This window comes from Littorina saxatilis, linkage group LG12, assembly GCF_037325665.1.
Source record: "Littorina saxatilis isolate snail1 linkage group LG12, US_GU_Lsax_2.0, whole genome shotgun sequence".
NCBI lineage: Eukaryota > Metazoa > Mollusca > Gastropoda > Littorinimorpha > Littorinidae > Littorina > Littorina saxatilis.
Genome location: NC_090256.1, coordinates 26,840,592 through 26,858,831, shown reverse-complemented (window position 1 = coordinate 26,858,831; position 18,240 = coordinate 26,840,592). Strand labels below are relative to the sequence as shown.

General features: G+C 47.1%; 1 protein-coding gene across 5 annotated transcripts in view; it reads right to left on the bottom strand.

Annotated features, from left to right (window-relative positions):
- LOC138981634 (transformation/transcription domain-associated protein-like) overlaps positions 1-18,240 on the bottom strand; it is a 158,528-nt gene that overhangs the window by 64,804 nt on the left and 75,484 nt on the right. For all 5 annotated transcript variants that reach the window (XM_070354624.1, XM_070354628.1, XM_070354625.1 and 2 more), the window contains exons 47-52: positions 11,344-11,497; positions 10,399-10,580; positions 9,670-9,769; positions 3,370-3,477; positions 2,952-3,059; positions 2,469-2,558 (exon numbers count right to left, since the gene is read on the bottom strand). In XM_070354624.1, the coding sequence (XP_070210725.1) occupies positions 2,469-2,558; positions 2,952-3,059; positions 3,370-3,477; positions 9,670-9,769; positions 10,399-10,580; positions 11,344-11,497 (742 nt within the window). The remainder of the gene's footprint in view (positions 1-2,468; positions 2,559-2,951; positions 3,060-3,369; positions 3,478-9,669; positions 9,770-10,398; positions 10,581-11,343; positions 11,498-18,240) is intronic.

Here is an 18,240-nt window from a genome sequence, read left to right as displayed (position 1 = left end):
GCACTGTTGTGCCGTTTTCTTCTTCTTTGGTGACAGAGCTGGTGTCTCCTCTTCACTATCTTTTGTTTGTTTGTTTGCTTAACGCCCAGTCCACCACGAAGGGTTATATCAGGGCGGTGCTGCTTTGACATTTAACGTGCGCCACACACAAGACAGAAGTCGCAGCACAGGCTTCATGTCTCACACAGTCACATTATTCTGACACCGGACCAACCAGTCCTAGCACTAAACCCATCGCCAGGCGGAGCAGCCAGTAGATTGCCAATTTTAAAGTCTTAGGTATGACCCGGCCGGGGTTCGAACCCACGACCTCCCGCTCACTGGGCGGACGCCTTACCACAAGGCCACTGTGATGCGGTCTCTTCACTATCTGAATCTCGCACTCTTTTTTTCTTTTTCATGTTTCACTTTAATCACAAGTTGCCACGCAGACGCTGGACGAACTAAGTCTAAGAACAAAGACTCAATGCTGAGAACACGCACGCTTCCGGAAAATCGGAAAACGTCTTTTCAGCGCAACGGCCAACTAATTGGTCAAAACATTTTAAAACATTTTAGTAAAACATCGGAATTTCGAAATTTTAATTACAAATCCGTAGCACCGTATTCTGCATATAAAAATCGGAGAAATTACGGAGAAACCGTAGATGTGCACAGGTCTGCCGGTGTCAGAATAATGTGACTAGGTGAGACATGAAGCCTGTGCTGCGACTTCTGTCTTGTGTGTGGCGCACGTTAAATGTCAAAGCAGCACCGCCCTGATATCCCCCTTCGTGGTGGGCTGGGCGTTAAGCCAACAAACAACAAGAAGAGCAAACGCTCGATCGAGTCACTTTCGCAGTTCTGAATATTATATGAGGCATCAGATGGACAGGAAGAAATTGCTATTCACAACACAATGAGTCACGTTCACATAAAATTTGAGCCCGGTCACTTTTATAGTTTCCGAGAAAAGCCCAACGTTAAGTTGTGTGTTGCCGAACAGAAAAGGCTAGTTATCTCCCTTGTTTTTCTGATAACGTTCGTAAAAGGCTACAGATGTAAATACTTTGATGTAAAGAATAATCCTACAAAGTTTCAATCACATCCGATGAACTTTGTCAAAGATATAAAATGTCTAATTTTTCCTTTGACGCTGACCTGTGACCTTGAAAAAGGTCAAAGGTCAACGAAACCATCGTTAAAGTGTAGAGGTCATTGGAGGTCACGACTAAACAAAATATGAGCCCGATCGCTTTGATAGTTTCCGAGATACTTTGTCAAAGATATAAAATGTCTAATTTTTCCTTTGACGCTGACCTGTGACCTTGAAAAAGGTCAAAGGTCAACGAAACCATCGTTAAAGTGTAGAGGTCATTGGAGGTCACGACTAAACAAAATATGAGCCCGATCGCTTTGATAGTTTCCGAGAAAAGTCCAACGTTAAGGTGGTGTCTACGGACGGCCGGCTGGCCGGACGGCCGGCCGGACAGACTAACACTGACCGATTACATAGAGTCACTTTTTCTCAAGTGACTCAAAAATGTATGTATGTATGTATGTATGTATGTATGTTTGTGCGTGTGTGTGTGTAGAGCGAATCAGAGAAAACTACTGTACCGATCTTCATGAAATTTCACATCAGAGTTCCTGGGTGTGATATCTCTGGATGTTTTTTTTCCATTTTTTCGATAAATATCTCTGAAGACGTCATATCTGGCTTTTCGTGAAAGTTGAGGCCACACTGTCAAGCCCTCATTTTGGTCAAGCAATCTTCGATGAAGTCCAGACTATGGGATTGAATTTCAGGTCCGCATTGTAAAAATTAGTTAATAAGTTTGCTCATTAAAGTTGTCATTAAAATCGAATTTTCATTAACAGATTCAAAAATGATTGCATCGTATTCCACAATTTTTCCTGATTTCAAAAACATATGTTATGTTTACCATAAAAATGTGCTCAGAATTACAGAAAATAGGTTTAAGTAAGTACTGCGTTCGTGCGCGCTACGCACGTGACCCGTCTCGGTTTTTCAGTGTTTTTAGTCGAGACTATCTTAAAATAGTCTCGGCGATGACTTTTTTTGTGTTAATCTGTTACTTTGATGTCGACAGCTTGACTAAATGTTGTATATTGCTTCATGCGACTTGTTTTTTTCTCTCTTGAATTTGGCGAGTTGAACAGGACTAGTCAATATTGTAAGCTAGTAACACCCTGCTGACCTCTTGTTTTTGTATTTTTGTACAAGTAGAAACGGAGAGAAAAAAAATGGACAAGGAAACACACATACAGTAGACCCTTCCCATGAACAAGTGCACAGTTCAACCCATTAAATTCACTTACACAAAATATAATAACTCCACAGAGGTTCATCTTCAAGGAATTCATTAAACAGGGTTCTATGGAGTACACTCATTTCACTCTGCAATATTCAAGTTTTCACATTACGACAGATGCTTGAGGTTTGCAACAAGTCATTTACAGTTTACCTGACAGGCCATACGAAGCAAGAAATTGACCACAGCCTCACAGTACTGCTTCTCAATGGGCTTGTTCACGTCAGGCAAGCTTCGTCCACTCTGAAACAAACAGTTCAAGTGTACATACACAATACAGACATACAGAACAAGTATTCTACACATTCACGTTAGAGTGGTGTGCCTCATGTAAGGCCTCCAAAAAAACAAGAGCATTGGTCTTAAAAGAGACAGTTTCTAAGGCCCGAGGTTTCAATCAGTTTTTTATGATGAAAAAATATGAAAAAAATACGGCCAACGAAGAGAGAAAGTCTTGACACAGAACACATTCAAATACGTCTCAACATACCAAGTCACTAAAATGGTTAGTCAATATAGAACAAAGACTGGCATCCATCAGAAAAAAGGTGTCTTTCTCCTTCTTTAGACAATTCTTTCAATCAGCCATCGTGTATAGATAGATTTCCATTGAAAAGTGATGCATCTAAAGCTTACATCAGATCCTGCTCCAGTAGAATGACGGGCTCGCTTCTCTGCAGGCAGCTCAGATGTGGATTGTCGCTTCACTCCCCCAGATGTGCTGGATGGAGAATCTGGTATGGCCTGTGATAAGATATGAAACAGATTATAACAAGCTCTTCTTATTGCTGATCAGTATGACAAAGAATAAGATATGTAACAGGAAGGATGGCTAAAGAGCCAAAAGGACACTGACAGAGAATGAGAAGGGTGTGTGTGTGTGTGTGTGTGTGTGTGTGTGTGTGTGTGTGTGTGTGTGTGTGTGTGTGTGTGTGTGTGTGTGTGTGTGTGTGTGTGTGTGTGTGTGTGTGTGTGTGTGTGTGTGTGTGTGTGTGTGTGTGTGTGTGTGTGTGTGCATCTGATCCCCAAAGCCCACTAGAGACTCCGCACTGACCTCAACAGTGTCTGGTGGTAATTCCGCCTCGTCCTTGATGCGCTGCAGTTCCCACTTGATGATGACGTCCACCAGGTCCACCGCCAGCTTTCGGTGCTCCATGCTGGACTGAAACACAACACACACCTGTTGTTAGAACCACAAAAACAACCCCATCCATTTCTCATCATCTCCTTCCATGCTGGACTGAAACACAACACACCTGTCGTTAGAACCACAAAGACAACCCCATCTATTTCTCTTCATCTCCTTCCATGCTGGACTGAAACACAACATAAAACTGTCATCTTTTTGTTCCATGGATGACTGAAACACAACCATTGTGAAAACAGTAACAACTCGTTATGGTCTATTAAAATGAGTACATTAAAATGAAAAATTTTCTTTGACGCTTCCAACCTGCCTGTTAACAATTTAAGACATACAAGAACGTCTCATCTTTTTGTTCCATGATCCACTGAAACACAAACTAAGACTGTTGTTAGAACCAGACAAAAAGTATTCATTTTTTATTTTTCAAATTACTATTTGTCTGTTGTGTATGTTGTGTGTTGTGTATGTTGTGTGTTTACTTTTAAAAACGCATAGGTGTAAGTTCTCATGAATGTTCTGTATTGTATATTTGAAAATTTTCATCTAAATTTTAATTTGATTATATACTTACCCAACTCACATCAAGCAATTTACTCCAGTTTAGTGCTAGGACGCTGAATAGCATCGCCTTGGTAACAAGGGGAGGTCACCCTAAAAAAGAGCTACCTTGACCCCTTATCATGACAAAGTCACGCGTGACTTCCTGACCTTGCCGCCATCTTTGAATCATTCAATCGAAAGCGAACATAGAAAAATTTCCCTCTTTTTTAGGAAACACCCCCATAAAAACCCCAAAAGCGGGGCAGGCGGGCGGGTATCAACTATGTGAGTTGGGTAAGTATATAATCAAATTAAAATTTAGATGAAAATTTTCAATTAAATTACATTCTTATCCCAACTCACATCAAGCAGAATGCTAATGAAGGAGGTGGGGAAACAAAATTCCACTTGTCCAGCCGACAATGGCTGGTAGGGAGCTACTGCCACCATGACGAGTGCTGGCCACATCTCGCAGGTAAAAGTTGATGAAAACACCCTGCGATTTCCAGTAGGCAGCGCCTAAGACCTCTGCCAGCACGCCTGAGCGGAGGACTGCCAGAGAAGTAGCCCAGGCTCTGGCTTCATGAGTTCTTGACAACTTCATAGGAAGGACAGAATGCCCAATCCCAACTTGTCTGTGCCACCACGCATACGCTTGTTTAATAAGCGTAGAGACCCATCTTACCAAAGTGACCCGCGACAAGTCCTTGCTCCTTTCAGTGTCAACTGAGATGAAGAGCAGTTTATGGTCCCTAGACCTAATGGGCGTGGTACGGGATAAGTAGCTGGTAAGAGTACGAACAGGACAATTGACCATATCAGGGTCACCAGACGCAAGAATCCTACTTAAAGGAGGAATGCGAATAACAGAGGAGGACAGACCTTGTTTTTGGTTTGGCAAGGAACTCCGGCCGAAATCTTAAAACAAAAGAGCCATAGCTCTCAAAAGAAATATCCTTAGCCAGGCCTGAAAGAGCGTGCACCTCACCGCCTCCACTGGCAGAGGCTAACAAAACGAGGAACAAGGCTTTACGAGTCAAGTTAGCTAAGCTCGCTGAAGCTAAAGGTTCGAAATCCGAAGAGGCTAGAAACTTGAGTACCAAAAAATAAGTCCCACGCGGGAAGAGGGGACTTAGCCTTCGTAAAACCAATCGCCGCCCCCGAAAGAACACTAGCAATTACACCGCCCAGGTTAATGCTATGCCCTAATTGCTTCAGAGTAGAAGAAATGGCTGAGCGCCTGACTCTCAAAAAAGAAGGAGCCAAGCCCTGAGCAGCCAAACACGAGAGATGATTTGCTACATGCATAGAGCGAGGTGAAGTAGCAGTAACTCCATTCTCCGAGCACCACTTTGTCCAAGCTGACCAGTGTGACGCATAAACAGTGCTGGTCGATTCCCTGTGGGCCTTTTGGACAAAGCCTAAAGTAGCGTCTGAGGAGCCAGAACGGCGCAGCGACCTAGAAAGAATGGAGGGCCGTCTGCGAGGCGAAGGAGGACGGGGAACCAATGTTGGCTGGGCCACCAAGGGGCCACCAACACCAAGCAAGGCTGTCCCCGCTCCGCCTTCCTGAGAACCTTTCCCAAGAGATGAAACGGGGGGAAAGCATAGGCTCAGACGCGACCAGTTACTTCGAGGGCGTCTGTTTCCCTCCCCTCTGGGTCTGGAAAGGGGGAGATAAAGACCTGAAGCCTGCAGGAGAATCTTGTCACAAACAGATCGACTGTAGGCTTGCTGAAATGCCACCCAGACGTTGTAGGACCTGATGAGTCAGAGTCTACTCCGTGTGCATCGTACACTACGGGCGACTGAAGTAGTCCGCAAGAACGTTGAGTATGCCTGGGACGTCCTTCGCTGACAACAGAATAAGGTGCTGGCTGCCCCAGGCAAGAATCTGACCTGACCTGACAGAAAGAGCGAGAGACAAAGTGCCTCCCTGTTTGTTGAAAAAGGCCGCCATGGTCGTGTTGTCTGTGCGAACCCCAATTTATTCGTTCCTGACCATAGACAGAAACGATTGGAGTCCCAGGAAAACAGCCTCTAACTCTAGGGCATTAATGTGCCCCCCACTCTGCGTCTCGTTCCACAGACCTGACGCAGTGTGAACAGAAAGATGGGCACCCCAGCCCTCCATAGACGCGTCTGTGAACACAAACTCGTCCGGGGGGGGGCAAACGAGATTGGCACTCCCTGTGAAATCCCAGGGAGCAGCCACTGCCTCGTTGTGTGCCGAAACCAGCTTTCAAGAGAGACTACTGTCTCCCAGCCCTGAAGAGAAGGCTTCCACAGCGAACTCAGGGCAGCCTGAAATGGCCGCTTGTGGACTCTGCCTAAGGGCACAAGAGTGGCCATCGATTCCATTTGGCCAAGAAGAGAGGTCAGAACACGTACAGCCGCTCTCTTTATCAAGGACAGAGTACGAAACAGACTTTGCAACCTGTCCACCCTTCTCTGTGAAGGGCGTACCCGCCAATCGACGGTGTATGTCTTTGCGTGTGGAAGAAAAACAACCCCAATGCTAAAAACGTCTGTGCCAAACCTAGGCTTAGCCACATGATGGTGTTTAGTTCTTTCCGTAACCTCTTAGAAAGAAAAGCTGAAACTAAGGAATTCCTGCGAGTCCTTTGTGCTGCGCAGCGAAAGTCGCTGACAGAAGCCACTGCCTCAAGAGGTAGGCTTAGCCGGAAAAGTTCCGACTGAGAGGTTACGAGCAATGGCTCAGTGAGCCTAAAAATTTAGTCAGAATGTGAGCCCATAATTTGGACATGTTCTGGCGACTTGTCAGCAACCAAAGCTTATGACCCTGATGAGAAAGCGCAATTCCGTAAGCCGTAAAAGCCGAGAAAGTTTTAACAGCTTGCCTTGTTTTTCACCACAGAGGCAAAAAACAAAAATTGAGGCCTTAGCAACTTCACCCTAGAAGGTGAAAAATAAGAGGTATGCCGCACCAAAGATGGGCGTACATACCGCGAAGCTGCCTAAGGCAGAGGGTTTAACCCAATGTGTGTTTGCTTAGCTCCGTATCTTGCCTAAATAAAGGCCAAATGTGGCCAGCCGACGCAGATCACAGCTTCTCCCAGAAGATGAACCACAAAAAGCAAAGAGCGGAGTAGATCCGCCTCTTGTTTGCAAACTGAGCCAAGCAATGCCAAGAAAAGCGCTGGGAGGCTCCGCTGTTCAAAAGACTTTAGCCAAAGCAGCTAGAAGCGACATGACATCCTTCTCCCGTGCGTCACGACGAAACTCGAAGTTAACAAGAGCAGAGAAGATAGAGCTCTATAAAAAAATCTTGCAAAGTTTCCTAAACAGAGGATAACTTGAAAAGATCATGTGCTTATTCCCCCAGAGACAAGAAAGAGGACTCAGTATAACATACTGTTCTACTGTAGCCGTCTTCCCTACCAGAATAGTGACAACTTTCTCTACCGCATCGTCACGAAACCTGAATTGGTCTAATGACGACGCGATCCATCTCGACAGAGATCTCTGCAAAGTCTCAGAGAGAGACGATAACTCAAGCGTAAGCCAGTTACTCCAAAGACAAAAGAGAATTCTCCGAAAACGGGACTACTCTGTCTCTGCTGTATCATCTTGCCTAAGGACTGCAAGTTCCGGAAAAGTGGAACGAGGCAAGGCAAACGAGCCAATCAAATTGACTGAATTATGCAGCAGTGTAAACCTCTTAGCCAAACCAGCAGGCAAAGCTGAGGCTAAAAACAAAGAAGCACGGTAAGGCTGCGCTGAATCAGGAGCCAGACCTTGTGCTGTTAACCACGGTACAGCGTGAAACGCACCGCCGTACTGCCCAGTAGTCAGTAGCATAGACAGCTCAAACGCTACCAACGGGAATTTCCGAAAACGGGAATTTCCGAAAACTGACCTGCTGTTTCCGTCCTTCACAGAACGGGAATCCCCCAAAGCGGAAGGAGGTTGGGCAACAAGCCTACAAGTGTTGCCGCACCCTCCTCGAACTACCTTGAAGTAACTTCCGCCGCCAAAGCCAGTGCTAGCGGAAGTTCAACCAGTACACGGAAGTTGGCATCTTTGTCAACCTGAACAGAAGCACCAAAATCCGACTCATACTGAATCCCGCACAACCGTGCAACAAGGCAACGAACTTCCGCCCTGACTACAATAGTCAGGCGAAGCGTCACCCAGAAGAGACGACACACGAGGGATGCGATACCCAAGCAGTGTGTCCCTAGGGACTGCTTTCCTGCCCAGAGGGCGGAAGCGGGGAATGTCACCCCCTCCTCAAAATACCGTGAAGCCACTTCCTCCGCTAAAGCCAGAGCTTGCGGAAGCTTAGTCGGTATGCGGAAGTTGACATCTTCGTCACCCTGGACGGAAGTGCCAAAATCCGACTCATAGTCCCTCACTTCCGTGAAGTCAGGCAAGACACTTCCGCCGTGACTACCATAGTCCGACGAAGTGTCGCCCGGAAGAGACGCCCACGAGGGATTTTATACCCAAGCGGTACGTCCCTAGGGACTGCTTCCTGCCTGAAAGGCGGAAGCGGGGAAAGCTGTGAAAGCTGTGCTGCCGCACCAACCGCTCCTCTAGGGAGTGTCGGAGGACGCACTTCCCCTGTTCGGTCAGAGACCGAACGCGTGTCTGGGCTTTTCCCTCGATCTAGACGTTCACTCAATCGGAACGACGTAGACCTAGGGCCTAAGCTTTCGCGCACACGAACCGGTGTGGCTACTCTCTCCAAACACGCACTTCGTTTTGGCCGGAGAACCCGGTTACTGGCGAAGTATAAATACCTTGATCGTCGTCAGTCCAAGAGGCCTGGGAACGCAGCAGGGAAACACCACAGCTGCCCTCAAACGAGGCGTGAACGTCGGCGGACGTAAAAGTGGAGGAAGGCGGACACACACCCTGGCAAGGGAACGCACACCTCCCACACCGGAAGGCAAAGACACATCTCAGCCTTGGTAGACGAAAACTCGGCTGAAAGAGAGGATATCTAAGCACTCAAGGAGTGCAAAATAGCATAAACATCCTGCTTCTCGCTAACAGGGCCTGAACCGGACAAGACCGGTGAAGCAGCTGAAGGCAAACTAGGCATAGCCGGAGAATAAGGTAAGTCTATCGCACATCAAACGAGGATTTAGTCAAGGATCTGTGACTTTAATCAAAGCTTAACATGCCGAACTCTACGACTTACGAGAAGGCTTCTTTGTGGGAGAAGGCTCGGCCACCAACTTAGCATTTTTATTCTTTCCTTATCCGACATGGCGAACGGAAAAAATGTAAACAAAGCTAAGTATTCGACCAAACCTAAGTCACAAAACGATAACAAACGACAAAAAAGCTCACCCAAACACACAGTAGGAGCAGAGGGACCGTGTGCAAGTACCAAGGCAGGGTCTGACAAAGGCAGAAGTCAGACAAACCGGCTGAAAGCCGGAGCAAAATCAAAACACGTCTGTAGACACAGATCGCTGGAGAGTGAATGATTCAAAGATGGCGGCAAGGTCAGGAAGTCACGCGTGACTTTGTCATGATAAGGGGTCAAGGTAGCTCTTTTTTAGGGTGACCTCCCCTTGTTACCAAGGCGATGCTATTCAGCGTCCTAGCACTAAACTGGAGTAAATTGCTTGATGTGAGTTGGGATAAGAATGTAATTTAATCTTTATTGTATCTGAACAGTACAATACGTACACTTTGAGAAAATCCAAGACGGTTGAGGGAGCTGATCATGTGCTGAATCAGGGAGTGGCGCACTGGATAGTAGATGCGGTAGTGCCGCACAACCAAAGATCTGAAAAAATCAAAGACAACTTCCACTCTTAGACTCTCAGGATGTAAAGTGTGCTTCAATACAAAATATGACTATTACTCGCAAATTTCTCCCTGAAAATTGACAATCGTTTTTATCCTCCCACACTATGCAATGCTATTGCTACCACCTCCACAATGATTTTTAAGGTCTAGTGTTTCATCATGCCGTTGCCGTTAAATTCACCCCTCCCTTCCCTTCTCCCACAATTTCTTGTTCCTTACAGAATGTGTGTGAGCTGCACCGAGGTTGAGCATGGCATTGCCAGTCAACTACCCCATCCATGCCTTCTCCCCCCTCCCCTTTCCTCCCAGTCACACTCTGCGTCTCTCAACAATGATCCAGTAGTCCAATTTTCAATCAACTTCCCCCCCCCCCCCCAATTAAATGTCCCACATCCAACCCAATTTTTTCCCCCTTGCAGAATGTGAGTGAGCTGTCCCACACAGTGTCCTTCCTCCACAATGATCTTCTTGGTCAAGCATGCCATTCCATTTAACTCCCTCCCCTCACCTACTGCCCCCCCCCCTCCCCCCCCTCATCAAAATCCATCCCCTCCCTCCCTCACCCCTTCAACGCCCCCAACGCCACCCTAAGTTTTGCCTACTTACAGAATGTGCGTGAGCTGTCCCACGCTGTGTCCCTCCTCCACAATGATCTTCTTGGTCCAGTGGTTGAGCATGCCGTTGCCGTCCTCCATGCGACTGGGCATGGCGGGGGTTAAGATTTCCAGCGCCTGGCGCACTACAGCCTTGGCCTCGTGGGCGTGCGCCTTCAACAGGCTGTGAAACACCTGTAGCATCACACAGACAACATTACAGTGTTCAGTCTTGAAACAGTCATCTTCAGCATACAGTCTAACCCCTCTTTTCAGACCTACGAATCCCCCGAAATCACCCCCGAATGGCGGGGTAACGGTCATACACGTAAAAATCCACTCGTGCAAAAAAATTAGTGAACGTGGGAGTTTTAGCCCATGAACGAAGAAGAGGAAGAAGAAGAAAGACCTCCAAAAAGGTTTTAAAAAGGAGGTAGTATTAAACTGGAGGTAAATTTACAGAGATTATGAAGAGAAAATGTGAAAAAGTAAGGTAGGAGCCTTTAATTGGGGGGATTTAAAAGGGGGTTCCATTGTACTATTTTTGGTACTGTAGCACCTGTTATGTAAAGCCCCTCTTCTGACAGGTCACCATCCAGTCAAGGACACTTTCTGTTGTCAATCAGCCTGCATAGTCTACTGCAATATTCGTCAATTTCTGGATTCATTTCTGACTTAATCCAGTGCTACCTGTTATAAGATTCCCTTACATTTCTCCCTTTGTTGCAGGTGTCTTTCTATGACAGGGGTCACTGTATTTTCAATCCAGTGCCACCTGTTATAAAGATACCCTTACGATTGCAGAAGCTCTCCGTTTGTTGCAGGTGTCCTTCCATAACAAGGACACACTCGCCAAGTTCACTTTACTGCTCCATTACTTCACAGTGAATGAGCGTTTCCTTCTGAACCAAGTTACACAGCAATGAAGACAGTCAAAAGAAAACCAAGAAAGACTGACCTGCAGCACAATGCGCTTGTGGATGGCGAACTTGGCGATGATGTGCGCCAGCAGGAGATGACCATGGTACTTTGTGGCCGGGTCCACACAGTTCTTGGACAGCAGGCACGGCCAGGCGAAGGTCATCAAGCGACGCAGCTTGTTCCCTTGTTTCCTGATGAAAAACAAACCACACAAGTTGGTATGAACAAAAGTCAACATTAGAAGTAACACTCTCGTTTTAAAGTACACCTTGCACTGGTGACTCTTTTTCAACCAGCTAAGTCAAAATAGACTCTTTGAAATTCGTATGGCTCTCTGATTGAGTTGCTTTATCTAAATATCTGTATCATTCATTTTAGAAACAAAGGGAAGTAGGCGCTTGAAGTATAGACAACAACAGTAAACAGAGTTATGCAGAACCAGTCTCCTGGCACCTGAGAAAATAACAAGCATTAAAATAAACACACATTTCATCATCAGTATCTGAATTAAGTCATGCTCAACCTTTGACAACCGTACCATTCAGCTAGGAGTACCAAAGGCATACTGAAAAATGGAAAATTTTCATCTAAATTTTAATTTGATTATATACTTACCCAACTCACATACAGCAATTTACTCCAGTTTAGTGCTAGGACGCTGAATAGCATCGCCTTGGTAACAAGGGGAGGTCACCCTAAAAAAGAGCTACCTTGACCCCTTAACATGACAAAGTCACGCGTGACTTCCTGACCTTGCCGCCATCTTTGAATCATTCAATCGAAAGCGAACATAGAAAAATTTCCCTCTTTTTTAGGAAAAAACCCCCATAAAAACCCCAAAAGCGGGGCAGGCGGGCGGGTATCAACTATGTGAGTTGGGTAAGTATATAATCAAATTAAAATTTAGATGAAAATTTTCAATTAAATTACATTCTTATCCCAACTCACATACAGCAGAATGCTAATGAAGGAGGTGGGAAAACAAAATTCCACTTGTCCAGCAGCGACAAAGGCTGGTAGGGAGCTACTGCCACCATGACGAGTGCTGGCCACATCTCGCAGGTAAAAGTTGATGAAAACGCCCTGCGATTTCCAGTAGGCAGCGTCTAAGACCTCTGCCAGCACGCCTGAGCGGAGGACTGCCAGAGAAGTAGCCCAGGCTCTGGCTTCATGAGTTCTTGACAACTTCATAGGAAGGACAGAATGCCCAATCCCAACTTGTCTGTGCCACCACGCATACGCTTGTTTAATAAGCGTAGAGACCCATCTTACCAAAGTGACCCGCGACAAGTCCTTGCTCCTTTCAGTGCCAACTGAGATGAAGAGCAGTTTTTGGTCCCTAGACCTAATGGGCGTGGTACGGGATAAGTAGCTGGTAAGAGTACAAACAGGACAATTGACCATATCAGGGTCACCAGACGCAAGAATCCTACTTAAAGGAGGAATGCGAATAACAGAGGAGGACAGACCTTGTTTTGGTTTTGGCAAGGAACTCCGGCCGAAATCTTAAAACAAAAGAGCCATAGCTCTCAAAAGAAATATCCTTAGCCAGGCCTGAAAGAGCGTGCACCTCACCGCCTCCACGGGCAGAGGCTAACAAAACGAGGAACAAGGCTTTACGAGTCAAGTTAGCTAAGCTCGCTGAAGCTAAAGGTTCGAAATCCGAAGAGGCTAGAAACTTGAGTACCAAAAAAATAAGTCCCACGCGGGAAGAGGGGACTTAGCCTTCGTAAAACCAATCGCTGCCCCCTTAAGAACACTAGCAATTACACCGCCCAGGTTAATGCTATGCCCTAATTGCTTCAGAGTAGAAGAAATGGCTGAGCGCCTGACTCTCAAAAAAAGAAGGAGCCAAGCCCTGAGCAGCCAAACACGAGAGATGATTTGCTACATGCATAGAGCGAGGTGAAGTAGCAGTAACTCCATTCTCCGAGCACCACTTTGTCCAAGCTGACCAGTGTGACGCATAAACAGTGCTGGTCGATTCCCTGTGGGCCTTTTGGACAAAGCCTAAAGTAGCGTCTGAGGAGCCAGAACGGCGCAGCGACCTAGAAAGAATGGAGGGCCGTCTGCGAGGCGAAGGAGGACGGGGAACCAATGTTGGCTGGGCCACCAAGGGGCCACCAACACCAAGCAAGGCTGTCCCCGCTCCGCCTTCCTGAGAACCTTTCCCAAGAGATGAAAAGGGGGGAAAGCATAGGCTCAGACGCGACCAGTTTACTTCGAGGGCGTCTGTTTCACTCCCCTCTGGGTCTGGAAAGGGGGAGATAAAGACCTGAAGCCTGCAGGAGAATCTTGCCACAAACAGATCGACTGTAGGCTTGCCGAAATGCCACCCAGACGTTGTAGGACCTGATGAGTCAGAGACTACTCCGTGTGCATCGTACACTACGGGCGACTGAAGTAGTCCGCAAGAACGTTGAGTATGCCTGGGACGTACTTCGCTGACAACAGAATAAGGTGCTGGCTGCCCCAGGCAAGAATCTGACCTGACCTGACAGAAGAGCGAGAGACAAAGTGCCTCCCTGTTTGTTGAAAAAGGCCGACATGGTCGTGTTGTCTGTGCGAACCCCAATTTATTCGTTCCTGACCATAGACAGAAACGATTGGAGTCCCAGGAAAACAGCCTCTAACTCTAGGGCATTAATGTGCCCCCCACTCTGCGTCTCGTTCCACAGACCTGACGCAGTGTGAACAGAAAGATAGGCACCCCAGCCCTCCATAGACGCGTCTGTGAACAGAAACTCGTCCGGGGGGGGGCAAACGAAATTGGCACTCCCTGTGAAATCCCAGGGAGCAGCCACTGCCTCGTTGTGTGCCGACACCAGCTTACAAGAGAGACTACTGTCTCCCAGCCCTGAAGAGAAGGCTTCCACAGCGAACTCAGGGCAGCCTGAAATGGCCGCTTGTGGACTCTGCCTAAGGGCACAAGAGTGGCCATCGATTCCATTTGGCCAAAAAGAGAGGTCAGAACACGAACAGCCGCTCTCTTTATCAAGGACAGAGTACGAAACAGACTTTGCAACCTGTCCACCCTTCTCTGTGAAGGGCGTACCCGCCAAACGACGGTGTATGTCTTTGCGTGTGGAAGAAAAACAACCCCAATGCTAAAAACGTCTGTGCCAAACCTAGGCTTAGCCACATGATGGTGATTAGTTCTTTCCGTAACCTCTTAGAAAGAAAAGCTGAAACTAAGGAATTCCTGCAAGTCCTTTGTGCCGCGCAGCGAAAGTCGCTGACAGAAGCCACTGCCTCAAGAGGTAGGCTTAGCCGGAAAAGTTCCGACTGAGAGGTTACGAGCAATGGCTCAGTGAGCCTAAAAATTTAGTCAGAATGTGAGCCCATAATTTGGACATGTTCTGGCGACTTGTCAGAAACCAAAGCTTATGACCCTGATGAGAAAGCGCAATTCTGTAAGCCGTAAAAGCTGAGAAAGTTTTAACAGCTTGCCTTGTTTTCACCACAGAGGCAAAAAACAAAAATTGAGGCCTTAGCAACTTCACCCTAGAAGGTGAAAAATAAGAGGTATGCCGCACCAAAGATGGGCGTACATACCGCGAAGCTGCCTAAGGCAGAGGGTTTAACCCAATGTGTGTTTGCTTAGCTCCGCATCTTGCCTAAATAAAGGCCAAATGTGGCCAGCCGACGCAGATCACAGCTTCTCCCAGAAGATGGACCACAAAAAGCAAAGAGCGGAGTAGATCCGCCTCTTGTTTGCAACCTGAGCCAAGCAATGTGCCAAGAAAAGCGCTGGGAGGCTCCGCTGTTCAAAAGACTTTAGCCAAAGCAGCTAGAAGCAACATGACATCCTTCTCCCGTGCGTCACGACGAAACTCGAAGTTAACAAGAGCAGAGAAGATAGAGCTCTATAAAAAAAATCTTGCAAAGTTTCCTAAACAGAGGATAACTTGAAAAGATCATGTGCTTATTCCCCCAGAGACAAGAAAGAGGACTCAGTATAACATACTGTTCTACTGTAGCCGTCTTCCCTACCAGAATAGTGACAACTTTCTCTACCGCATCGTCACGAAACCTGAATGGGTCTAATGACGACGCGATCAATCTCGCCAGAGATCTCTGCAAAGTCTCAGAGAGAGACGATAACTCAAGCAAACGTAAGCCAGTTACTCCAAAGACAAAAGAGAATTCTCCGAAAACGGGACTACTCTGTCTCTGCTGTATCATCTTGCCTAAGGACTGCAAGTTCCGGAAAAGTGGAACGAGGCAAGGCAAACGAGCCAATCAAATTGACTGAAATATGCAGCAGTCAAGGACTACTACACACTACTGTAGTAGTCCTTGGCAGCAGTGTAAACCTCTTAGCCAAACCAGCAGGCAAAGCTGAGGCTAAAAACAAAGAAGCACGGTAAGGCTGCGCTGAATCAGGAGCCAGACCTTGTGCTGTTAACCACGGTACAGCGTGAAACGCACCGCCATACTGCCCAGTAGTCAGTAGCATAGACAGCTCAAACGCTACCAACGGGAATTTCCGAAAACGGGAATTTCCGAAAACGGAACTGCTGTTACCAGTCCTTCGCAGAACGGGAATCCCCCAAAGCGGAAGGAGGTTGGGCAACAAACCTACAAGTGTTGCCGCACACTCCTCGAACTACCGTGAAGTAACTTCCGCCGCCAAAGCCAGTGCTAGCGGAAGTTCAACCAGTACACGGAAGTTGGCATCTTCGTCAACCTGAACAGAAGCACCAAAATCCGACTCATAATCCCGCACATCCGTGCAACAAGGCAACGAACTTCCGCCCTGACTACAATAGTCAGGCGAAGCGTCACCCAGAAGAGACGACACACGAGGGATGCGATACCCAAGCAGTGTGTCCCTAGGGACTGCTTTCCTGCCCAGAGGGCGGAAGCGGGGAATGTCACCCCCTCCTCAAAATACCGTGAAGCCACTTCCTCCGCTAAAGCCAGAGCTTGCGGAAGCTTAGTCGGTATGCGGAAGTTGACATCTTCGTCACCCTGGACGGAAGTGCCAAAATCCGACTCATAGTCCCTCACTTCCGTGAAGTCAGGCAAGACACTTCCGCCGTGACTACCATAGTCCGACGAAGTGTCGCCCGGAAGAGACGCCCACGAGGGATTTTATACCCAAGCGGTACGTCCCTAGGGACTGCTTCCTGCCTGAAAGGCGGAAGCGGGGAAAGCTGTGAAAGCTGTGCTGCCGCACCAACCGCTCCTCTAGGGAGTGTCGGAGGACGCACTTCCCCTGTTCGGTCAGAGACCGAACGCGTGTCTGGGCTTTTCCCTCGATCTAGAAGTTCAGTCAATCGGAACGACGTAGACCTAGGGCCTAAGCTTTCGCGCACACGAACCGGTGTGGCTACTCTCTCCAAACACGCACTTCGTTTTGGCCGGAGAACCCGGTTACTGGCGAAGTATAAATACCTTGATCGTCGTCAGTCCAAGAGGCCTGGGAACGCAGCAGGGAAACACCACGGCTGCCCTCAAACGAGGCGTGAACGTCGGCGGACGTAAAAGTGGAGGAAGGCGGACACACACCCTGGCAAGGGAACGCACACCTCCCACACCGGAAGGCAAAGACACATCTCAGCCTTGGTAGACGAAAACTCGGCTGAAAGAGAGGATATCTAAGCACTCAAGGAGTGCAAAATAGCATAAACATCCTGCTTCTCGCTAACAGGGCCTGAACCGGACAAGACCGGTGAAGCAGCTGAAGGCAAACTAGGCATAGCCGGAGAATAAGGTAAGTCTATCGCACATCAAACGAGGATTTAGTCAAGGATCTGTGACTTTAATCAAAGCTTAACATGCCGAACTCTACGACTTACGAGAAGGCTTCTTTGTGGGAGAAGGCTCGGCCACCGACTTAGCATTTTTATTCTTTCCTTATCCGACATGGCGAACGGAAAAAATGTAAACAACGCTAAGTATTCGACCAAACCTAAGTCACAAAACGATAACAAACGACAAAAAAGCTCACCCAAACACACAGTAGGAGCAGAGGGACCGTGTGCAAGTACCAAGGCAGGGTCTGACAAAGGCAGAAGTCAGACAAACCGGCTGAAAGCCGGAGCAAAATCAAAACACGTCTGTAGACACAGATCACTGGAGAGTGAATGATTCAAAGATGGCGGCAAGGTCAGGAAGTCACGCGTGACTTTGTCATGTTAAGGGGTCAAGGTAGCTCTTTTTTAGGGTGACCTCCCCTTGTTACCAAGGCGATGCTATTCAGCGTCCTAGCACTAAACTGGAGTAAATTGCTGTATGTGAGTTGGGATAAGAATGTAATTTAATGGAAAATGCACAGTAAAAGAAAAAACAAATTGCTTCTTCTCAGGACCATAACTATATAAACAAAATATAAACATATTCTGAAAGACAACAGTTGCACACTTTCAAAACTGAATGAAACACTTTTCTAACAGCATCATGTTTTACACAGCTCCTAAATGGTGAGAGTTTTAAATGCGTGAATTTGTATATCTGTGTTTGAGTTTGTACCCACAAACATAGTCTACAAAACTGCAGACATTGAGATATTTCACAATAATGGTTTTTTTAAACAATAGAAAAAACACAACAGGAACCAGTGTCTCGGTATTTCTTTACCAGTTTGTTTGTTTGTTTGTTCGTTCATGGGCTGAAACTCCCACGGCTTTTACGTGTATGACCGTTTTTACCCCGCCATTTAGGCAGCCATACGCCGCTTTCGGAGGAAGCATGCTGGGTATTTTCGTGTTTCTATAACCCACCGAACTCTGACATGGATTACAGGATCTTTTTCGTGCGCACTTGGTCTTGTGCTTGCGTGTACACACGGGGGTGTTCGGACACCGAGGAGAGTCTGCACACAAAGTTGACTCTGAGAAATAAATCTCTCGCCGAACGTGGGGACGAACTCACGCTGACAGCGGCCAACTGGATACAAATCCAGCGCGCTACCGACTGAGCTACATCC